The sequence below is a fragment of the Scyliorhinus torazame genome, chromosome 9, assembly GCF_047496885.1.
Source record: "Scyliorhinus torazame isolate Kashiwa2021f chromosome 9, sScyTor2.1, whole genome shotgun sequence".
Lineage (NCBI taxonomy): Eukaryota > Metazoa > Chordata > Chondrichthyes > Carcharhiniformes > Scyliorhinidae > Scyliorhinus > Scyliorhinus torazame.
Window position 1 is genome coordinate 262,880,127 of NC_092715.1, and position 10,118 is coordinate 262,890,244.

Consider the following 10,118-nt stretch of genomic DNA (forward strand, 5'->3'; position numbering starts at 1 on the left):
TGCGCAAATACCCTTGCCCTCTTAATCGGCCTGTTCAACCCTCTCACGTTCCACGTGATCAACCGGGTTGGGGGGCCCTTTACCCCCCCGCCCCCCCGTCGTCGCCTAGCCATCCCCTTTTTTAAACCAGCTCCTCACCCGGGTCCCACGCACCCGTTTGTCCCCCAGACGGCGCCCTCCCGTCCCGACCATTCCATCCCATATCAGCTCCCCCTTACCCTCAGCAGCAGCAACCTAGTTAATTCCCCCCCCCCCCCCCCCGCTAGATTCCCTTCTAGCTTGATTGCTCCCCCCATATTGCTTCCGGGAGTCAGCAAACTCTGGCTGACCTCGGCTTCCCCCGTTTACCCTTGGCCTCCCTGCGTGTGGGGCCCCCTTCCTTCCTGCGCCCACTTTTCCCGCCATAATTTCCGTAGCGCGGGAGAAAAGCCCGCGCTTCCCTCTCGGCCCCGCCCCTAATGGCGCAGTTCCCTCTCCCCTTCCCCACCGGCGCCCACATTTCTTCGTGTGTGTCCCCCCCCTCTGGGGGTGGGGGAGAAACAATTCTCCCGTCTAACATTTTTACAGATAAGCCCTCCCCCTCTCCCCCCTTTACAATTCCTCGCTACTTCTTTCCAAACATCCATTCCTCAAATCTAGTCCAACTTCTCTTCTTGAATAAATGCCCACGCCTCCTCCGCCGTCTCGAAGTAGTGGTGTTTGCCCTGGTGTGTAACCCACAGTCTTGCCGGCTGCAACATTCCAAATTTCACTTTTTTCCTGTGGAGCACCGCCTTGGCCCGATTGAAACTCGCCCTCCTTCTCGCCACCTCCGCACTCCAATCTTGATACACGCGGATCACCGCGTTCTCCCACCTGCTACTCCATGTCTTCTTACCTCTCTCAGGACCATCTCTCTGTCTTTGTAGCGGTGGAACCTCACCACTATTGCTCGCGGTATTTCCCCTGCCTTCGGTCTTCTCACGAGGACCCGGTATGCTCCCTCCACTTCCAGGGGGCCCGTCGGGGCCTCAGCTCCCATTAAAGTATGGAGCATCGTACTCACATACGCCCCAACAGCCGCTCCCTCTGACCCTTCGGGAAGACGCAATATCCTTAAATTCTTCCTCCTCGAGCTATTTTCCAGGGCTTCCAGCCTTTCTATGCACCTCTTATGTAGTGCCTCGTGCGTCTCCGTCTTCACCACCAAGCCCTGTATCTCGTCTTCATTCTCGGCTGCCTTTGCCTTCACTCCACGGAGCTCCACCTCCTGGGTCTTTTGCTTCTCCTTCAATCCCTCAATCGCCAGCAACATCGGCGCCAGCACCTCCTTCTTGAGCTCCTCCACACATCGCCGGAGGAACTCCTGCTGTTCTGGGCCCCATACCATCTGGGCTCCCTCAGCCGCCATCTTGCATCTCCCTTCTCTTCTCTGCCGCTGCTCCAGAGGATCCTCCGCAATCTGGCCACTACTATCGCTTCTTTCCATCCACACCCGGGGGGACTCCTTCCTTTATCGCCTCACACTGAGTTTGGCCGTGAAAAATTTCCGTTGGGGCTCCCGATAAGAGCCCAAAAGTCCGTTAAAACGGGAGGTGCCGAAACGTGCGACTCAGCTGGTCATCGCCGCAACCGGAAGTCGCAGATTTCCTTTCCTGAAGAACATTAGTGAACCATATGGGTTTTTACAACGCTCAACAATGGTTTCATGGTCATCATTAGACTTTTAATTCCAAGTATTTATTGAATTAAAATTTCACCAAATGACCCGGTGGGCTGCACGGTGGTTAGCACTGCTGCCTCACAGCTCCAGGGTTCAATTCTTGCCTCGGGTGACTGTCTGTGTGGAGTCTGTACTTTCTCCCCGCGTCTGTGGAGGTTTCCTCCGGGTGCTCCGGTTTCCTCCCACAGTCCAAAGATGTGCAGGTTCGGTGGATTGGCTGTGATAAGTTGCCCCCTAGTGTCCAAAAGGTTAAGTGGGGTTACGGGGCTAAGGGTGTAGGCGTGGGATTAAATAGGGTGCTCTTTCCAAGGGCCGATGCAGCCTCGATGGGCTGAATGGACTCCCTCTGCACTGTAGGAATTCTATGATTGCAACCCGGCTCCCCAGAGCATTACCCTGGGTCTCTGGATTTCTAGTCCAGTGACAATAACAGGACGCCACAATCTGTTGTCCTGCCAGTCTAAATCCCCCAACCATTACTAAAACAGATGGATTGGTCGCTGTGTGTGGGATCTTGCTGTGCGCACGTTAGCTGCCGAACCTCCTACCTAATGAAGCGCCTTTGGGACATACTGGGGTGGTGAAAGGTCGCTATGGAAGTGCGAGCACTTACCCTGGCCGTTACTTATTGCCATCCGCACCGAAATAAATGTATTTAAAAAGAAAAATACTTTTCTCCGGTGTCTGCGGTTCGCCCTGTCTGCTAAATTCAGCGGCAGCAACTTCCCTTTGGCAGGGTTTAAGACGAACCAAGTCACCGGCAGCAATTCTAATGCAGCAGAATGAGAGGTGGACATGGTGTGGGCTCATGTGGGGTTGACCTTCCCATCACAATTCTGAGATAGTGTCGCCGGTAAACCGGAGGTGGGGGCATCAGCCACTAAATTCACCCCAAAAAACCCAACTTGGACAGGAGTATCAGATCAACGTGTGATATGACTTGATAATGGCCCCGCTGTCTGACGCGCATAGTAACAGCACAAAGGTAATAATCGGGAGAGAAACAGCATTGTTATCCCATCTTAACTACGAAAGGTAGCCACTGAAGAGGGTAGGGTTTCTTTTGCAAATGTAAGGACATAATCGAAACAGAAAGAGCCATGAAATCATCGAATTTACACATTCGGAAATGTTCTTTACCCATCGGGGTTCTCTGCAGGAAATACCCCTCGAATACCACTCAGTCGGTGAGATCAGAGCCCAGGATGCCGTCCTTCTCCTCAATAGACAGCCAGAGCATCAATCCTGCCAGGGTGATCAAGGAGATCAGGGCACTGATGATTGACATGGGCACGGGCTACTTCAAAGCAGGGTTCGGTGGCCAGGCCAGGCCTTCAGTGGTCATCTCTTCCACGGTGGGTAGGCCCATGCAGCGAAGCGCCAAGACCGGGGATAACCGGCAGGAGAACTTTGTGGGCAGTGAGCTGAGAGCCCCCTTTGAGCTGCGGCTCATCAACCCCCTCCGGCATGGCATCGTGGTGGATTGGACTGGCGCCGAGGCTCTCCTGTGCTACATCTTCGAGAAGGAGCTGAAGGTGCGGCCCGAGGACCACGCCGTGCTGGTGGCCGACCCACCCCTCAGCCCCGTTACTAACCGCGAGAGGACGGCTGAGCTCCTCTTTGAGGCCTTCAGCATCCCAGCCATTCACATCACCAGGCAGTCGCTGCTCTCCATCTATGCCTATGGGTGCACTGGTGGGTTGGTGGTAGAAAGCGGCTATGGCTCAAGTTGTGTGGTCCCCATCCATGAAGGTTATATTATGCCCCACATCACTGCCACCGTCGACTATGGGGGATGCGACCTCACCAAGTACTTGCTCAAACTTATCAACCACAGTGGTCACAAGATATGTGCCAGTGACTATCATTTGGTGGAGCAGATCAAACAGGAGTATTGTTACACTGCTATTGACTTTGATAGTGAAATGCGTAGTGAGACTAAAGAGTACACAGCACACTACGAGCTTCCAGATGGTAAGATTATCACAGTTGGTAAAGAAAGGATCAAATGTCCCGAGGCCCTCTTCAATCCATCGCTCATGGGCTCCAGAGAGGCTGGGCTGCACACAATGGCTCTGAACATCATCAATAAATGTGACCCTAGCCTGCTCGAGGAAATGTACAAAAACATCCTCCTCTGTGGAGGCTCGACCATGTTCTCCGGATTCCGCGTTCGTTTCCAGAAGGAATTAAGGAAACTTGTGCAGGATATGAACCCACAAGTGCAAGCAATTCCTGAGAGGAGATATTCAGTCTGGTATGGAGGGTCAATCCTATCCTGCCTCAAATCCTTCCAACAACTTTGGGTTAGCAAAAAGGATTATGATGAGCGCGGACCACTGGCCATCTATAGGAAATGTTTCTGAAGCTGAAGTTTTGAACACTTTTGACCTTTTCTTTTAAACAAAAAACATATTGCAGGTTTCCATTGTTGAATGTAACTTAAATTAATTGGAGAAAATTGTTTTAAAACCATGGAAACATAATAAAGTCTTATAACTTGTGAGATTATTGAAATGGATGATATGGTGATGGGAGTTGAGATGTGATTGAAACTAAGGTTTTGGCTTGGAATCCACTGGGATCTTTTGACTTTGGGAATTAAGGCTGTAGAGTGTGCATAGGGTTGCCAACGGTGATTAAATGTATTCCTGGAGGTTTCATCGCGTGATTGACCCCCCCCCCCCCCAAATCCAGCCATTACTGGGGCTGTTTAGCACAGGGCTAAATCGCTGGCTTTGAAAGCAGACCAAGGCAGGCCAGCAGCACGGTTCAATTCCCATAACAGCCTCCCCGAACAGGCGCCGGAATGTGGCGACTAGGGGCGTTTCACAGTAACTTCATTTGAAGCCTACTTGTGACAAGCGATTTGCATTTTTCATTTTCATAATTGACCAACACATCCACCCTTATCACATATTGCCTTTCTACACTAATGAGAGCAAAATACTGCTTGGCAGTTAGCCTCCCATTTTCAATATCAGGTCAAATGAAATATTCAAAGAAAATTACACACAAAAAATCTATTTTAATGCCCCTATGATTTTTCTCAACAATTCCTGTAAACTCCAGGCCAATCCTGGAGGGTTTTGGCAACTCTAGATGTGCATGTGAACTGTAACGAGACCAGAAGTGTACTTGGGTCTGGCTAGTCTGCATGATGCTTAGACCAATGTAGATAGTCAATTGTTCTGTCCATAGTCTGAACAGGCCAATGCATCAGCTAAACGTTTCATCTTCTTCTGATAATGTTCATGGATGTTGATTTAAATACTATTACAATTTAGATTGTTTTACTGGGTTTTAACTACCCACCTTTTATTGTCGCATTCCAATTGACTCTGGAAAGAGCTTTCCCACCCCGCCACCAATTAAGGCAGACTCACCATGTGAAGGACATGACAAGCAAACCGTGGCATGTTTGCTTGCAGGCTCCTGGGGTGGATGGGCACTCAGTGCCTGACTGAGAGACCTGGCAGAAGGTGGGGCGGGGAGGGGGAGCTACTGAGAGCCACCTCTCTGTCCTTCCTGTTCTGCCCCACCCCATAACCACCACCCTGTGACACCCACACACCGTCCTTGCCACCACTCACCTGCGCACGGGCCTCTTCTCCATCAGCTTTGGGTGAGTGTAATACCAGCAGCAGCCATTACCTCCTCTGTGGTACTGCTGAGTATTAAAGCAAAGGAGAACCTCCCTCAACTCCCCTCCATGGGTCCATGATACCGAGTGGCACAGGTTACAGCAGACCTTTTCAAAAGAGGCAGTGTGGGGGGCTCGCAATGACTCTCCAGCCTGTTGGCTCCACAAGATTCCACCCGTTAGTTGTCACATGACTGTAGTGCAACAATAAATGAGGCATCCTGGGATATATATCAACATAACATAAGAACTAGGAACAGGAGTAGGCCATCTGGCCCCTCGAGCCTGCTCCGCCATTTAATGAGATCATGGCTGATCTTTGTGGACTCAGCTCCACTCTCCGGCCCGAACACCATATCCCCGAATCCCTTTATTCTTTAGAAAGGTATCTATCTTTTTCTTAAAAACGTTTAAAGGAGCCTCAACTGCTTCACTGGGCAAGGAATTCCAGAGATTCACAACCCTTTGGGTGAAGAAGTTCCTCCTAAACTCGGTCCTAAATCTACTTCCCCTTATTTTGAGGCTATGCCCCCTAGTTCTGCTTTCCCCTACCAATGGAAACAACCTGCCCGCATCTATCCTATCTATTCCCTTCATAATTTTATATGTTTCAATAAGATCCCCCCGCATCCTTCTAAACTCCAATGAGTACAGTCCCAGTCTACTCAACCTCTCGTCATAATCTAATCCCCTCAACTCTGGGATCAACCTAGTGAATCTCCTCTGCACTCCCTCCAGTGCCAATATGTCCTTTCTCAGGTAAGGAGACCAAAACTGAACACAATACTGCAGATGTGGCCTCACCAACACCCTATACAATTGCAGCATAACCTCCCTAGTCTTGAACTCCGTCCCTCTAGCAATGAAAGACAAAACTCGATTAGCCTTCTCGATTAGCACCTGCACACCAACTTTTTGCGACTCGTGCACCAGCACATCCAGGTCCCTCTGCACAGCAGCATGTTTTAAACATCTTACCGTTTAAATAATAATCCATTCTGCTGTTATTCCTCCCAAAATGGATAGCCTCACACTTGGCAACATTGAATTCCATCTGCCAGACCCTAGCCCATTCACCTAACCTATCCAAATCCTTCTGCAGACTTCCGGTATCCTCTGCACTTTTTGCTTTACCACTCATCTTAGTGTCGTCTGCAAACTTTGACACATTGCACTTGGTCCCCAACTCCAAATCATCTATGTAAATTGTGAACAACTGCGGGCCCAACACTGATCCTTGAGGGACCCCACTAGTTACAAGTTGCCAACCAGAGAAACACCCATTTATCCCCACTCTCTGCTTTCTGTTAGTTAACCAATCATCTACCCATGCTACCACTTTACTCTCAATGCCATGCATCTTTAGTTTATGCAGCAACCTTTTGTGTGGCACCTTGTCAAAAGCTTTCTGGAAATCCAGATATACCACATCCATTGGCTCCCCGTTATCTACTGCACTGGTAACGTCCTCAAAAAATTCTACCAAATTAGTCAGACCCGACCTACCCTTTATGAACCCATGCTGCGTCTGCCCAATGGGACAATTTCCCTCCAGGTGCCCCGCTATTTCCTCCTTAATGATAGATTCCAGCATTTTCCCTACAACCGAAGTTAAGCTTACCGGCCTATAATTACCCGCTTTCTGCCGACCTCCTTTTTTAAACAGTGGTGTCACGATTGCTACGTTCCAATCCTCTGGGACCACCCCAGAGTCTAGTGAATTTTGATAAATTATCAGTGCGTTTACAATTTCCCTAGCCATCTCTTTTAACACTCTGGGATGCATCCCATCACGGCCAGGAGACTTTTCTACCTTTAGCCCCATTAGCTTGCCCAATTAGTTCTTAGCTCTATGTGAATATAACATCCCACTTTCTTTAAAAGGTGTATTTATATCAATATAACTGTTCCAATCATTTTCTTCTCTCTATACTAAAGAAGCTTTAACAATCAACTCTTATAAATAAACTGAATACCTTGAGTCTTTTATTGTTTGTTTTTTCCCCCTAAAAACATTATTGACCATATCACTTTGGTGTTTGGATGTTGTGTCTCCATCTTGTTTGTGTATTTGGCACTCATCACTCTCAGATAGGGCACACTGCACAGATGATGTTATGCATGTTGCTCCTGGTGTAGAGTCACGACTGATTTTGCTGGTGATGTTGTCTCATTGGTCAGAGCAATGTTGGTGGTCTGGTTGGGATCTTTTCTGCTTTTCTAGCTCAGGTGCAGGGGGTCAATATGGATTCTGTTCCTTCTCATTTGCTCACTAATTTTGGTCTCAATGATGTATGATCTTAGACCCTCAGCTACACCAACTTCTGCTGGGTTCCAGGTTATGATTGAATCCTGTACATGTAAAGTCTGTCATTTCAATAGCTCAGATAATGACTTACCATGCTTGTTGAGGTGTTGACCTTTTACCTGTGCTTAATTAAGTTGTTTTCTTGCTTCCTCATGGTGACTGGAGGGAGTATGTTGCTTGGCAGAGGTGTTGTTATATTCTCTTCCATTTAACAGCTCTTTGGTGATTTCATATCAGCTTTGAGGTGTAGGTCAAATTGATTTATGGCAAAGTTTGGGAATTCCTTTGTCTTGGCATTCCATGAGGGTTCTTTTGCCTGTCTGGATGTGCCTTTCTATAAACCCATCTCCTCTTGGATAATGGAGTGACAGGGTAATGATGTTGAACCCATTCTATTCAGCGGAGATGAATTGAGTTCCTTTGCCGTGTATTCTTTAAGGAGTCCCTTGCTCAGTGAATAGAACTCGTACCGTTGATCTGATTGCTGCGACTCTCAAATCTTTCATATTTCAGATAAAAGAAAACTTTGTGTAGGAGTCTGCAACTGTGAGATACTCCCGAGGATTTATGAATAAATCAGTTCCCATTGTCTAGGTGCTGCTTCAGTAGCTTTCACCTTCTTTCTGTTGTGTATTTCTGAACTGCTGCCAATCATTGCATGTGGACACCGTTCTTCCAACACCTTTATCGATGCCTATTCAGTATACAGTTGATCTGTATCTGAGTTTACACTTCTCGATTCCCATGTGGCCTACTTGTATCTGTAGTGGATATCGTGTAGGCTCAGTGGATAGTTCAATGATCATTTTATTTAGGTGTACATAGGGAGAGAACCCACATTCAGAGTTGCAGGAGGAACTCTGGGAATTGCATTCCACGCGACTATAGTTACACTTGCAAACTCAGGGCACTACTCCCAGTCACGTACATAGTGCCCGTCGTCATGTACACAAATCACAGGCTTCCTGCATGACAGTGTACATCCTATTGGTTCCTCCCTTGGAACATCCTGTGCAACCATAAATATTTCCCACACTCAACTGACATTTGCTCTAGGAACATTTTTACTTTCTTCCCAGTTTCTGCTTGATCTATTAAAGTTACCTAGTATCAACACAATATCTATATACTAGATTACTGCTATTCCAATCTGTATTTTCATTTAACTGTAACATCTTCTGGATAATTTTGGATATGAAAATTTTGTATCCAATTAGCAGGAAACCATCTTCTAGATGTCACGTTTGATAAACCAGTATTGCCATACTGTTGGCTCACTTTTTAGAAATATTTTCCAATTATGGGCAACTTAGCATGGCCAATCCACCTACCCTGCACATCTTTGGGTAGTGGGGGTGAGGCCTACGCAGACACGGGGAGAGTGTGCAAATTCCACACCGACAGTGACCTGGGACAAAGATCAAACCCGGGTCCTCGGCGCCTTGAGGAGCAGCACTAGCCACTGCGCCACCGTGCTGCCCACCTGGATCACTTGTTGAGAGCATTTTTAATTTTTCTTTCCTGGTCTCCTCTGTAATTTGACAGTTTTGGCGGGGCTATGTTCACTCAATGTTGGATCTTATATCTCTTGGTCCACTGTGTTAAACTTCATCTCTTTGCAAATACCCACCCCAGGATAGCAGGACCATCTGTTTCAGTGACATAGTTAACATCTTTTTTTTTGTGTGGACCCCTGAATTTGGTTTTCCTAGCTGTCAAATTTCAATTCTCCTGTATGCCATTAGCACAACATGGCTCCATTTCAGAGCAACTTGCCTTGGTTAACCACTTTCTTTAACATTTTCAGGACAGGTCTACTGATATAGTCTGAACGAGATGATGCTCTGTGCTCCAGTTATCAATCTTCAGCTTCAGATTTATGGTGGTGGGTTTTCTTTTCACTCTCTTTTGTGATCTGAATGGTTGTTTATTTCTTTTTTCTGCAACCAGCCATTTCATGGTTCTAATGTCTATTACGTCCTCAGAATTACTGTCACCTCCCAGGATATGGATGTTTTAGTTCCTTTTACTTCCCATTTGTCTTGTTGCTCCGTTGCATTCACAATGTCCAAATCATCTAACAGCGCATCTTTAGGGACTTGTGGGAGGAAACCGGAGCACCCGGAGGAAACCCACTTTGTTCTTTGTTCATATCACTCAATTACCCTTTTGTTTCTTTGCTCTGCTCATCTTTTTCCAGTGATTTAACTTTCCACTAACTCTGCAGTTTATATATACGTGGGCCAATTTCTTCTGTGAGAGATCTCATATTGTTGTCCACAGCTCTTGCACAGCTTTCTGTCTGGTGTGCACTCTTTTGTCACCGTTTCACTACTTCAACCATGTTGCCTTTCTCGACTTAACTGAAAGCTAGCTGTTTGGCTATTCAGCGTCCTCACCTGTCAACTCGCAAGACACGTGAGAACACCACCCACCAGGTACGCGGTAAATACTCGTGCGACTCG

General features: G+C 47.5%; 1 protein-coding gene across 1 annotated transcript; it reads left to right on the forward strand.

Annotated features, from left to right (window-relative positions):
- Positions 1 to 2,737: 2,737 nt before the first annotated feature.
- LOC140430105 (actin-like protein 7B) lies at positions 2,738 to 4,208 on the forward strand. Its single transcript, XM_072517621.1, has one exon. It carries the CDS (start codon positions 2,803 to 2,805, stop codon positions 4,066 to 4,068), a length of 1,266 nt encoding a protein of 421 aa, XP_072373722.1. The 5' UTR covers positions 2,738 to 2,802; the 3' UTR covers positions 4,069 to 4,208.
- Positions 4,209 to 10,118: the final 5,910 nt, after the last annotated feature.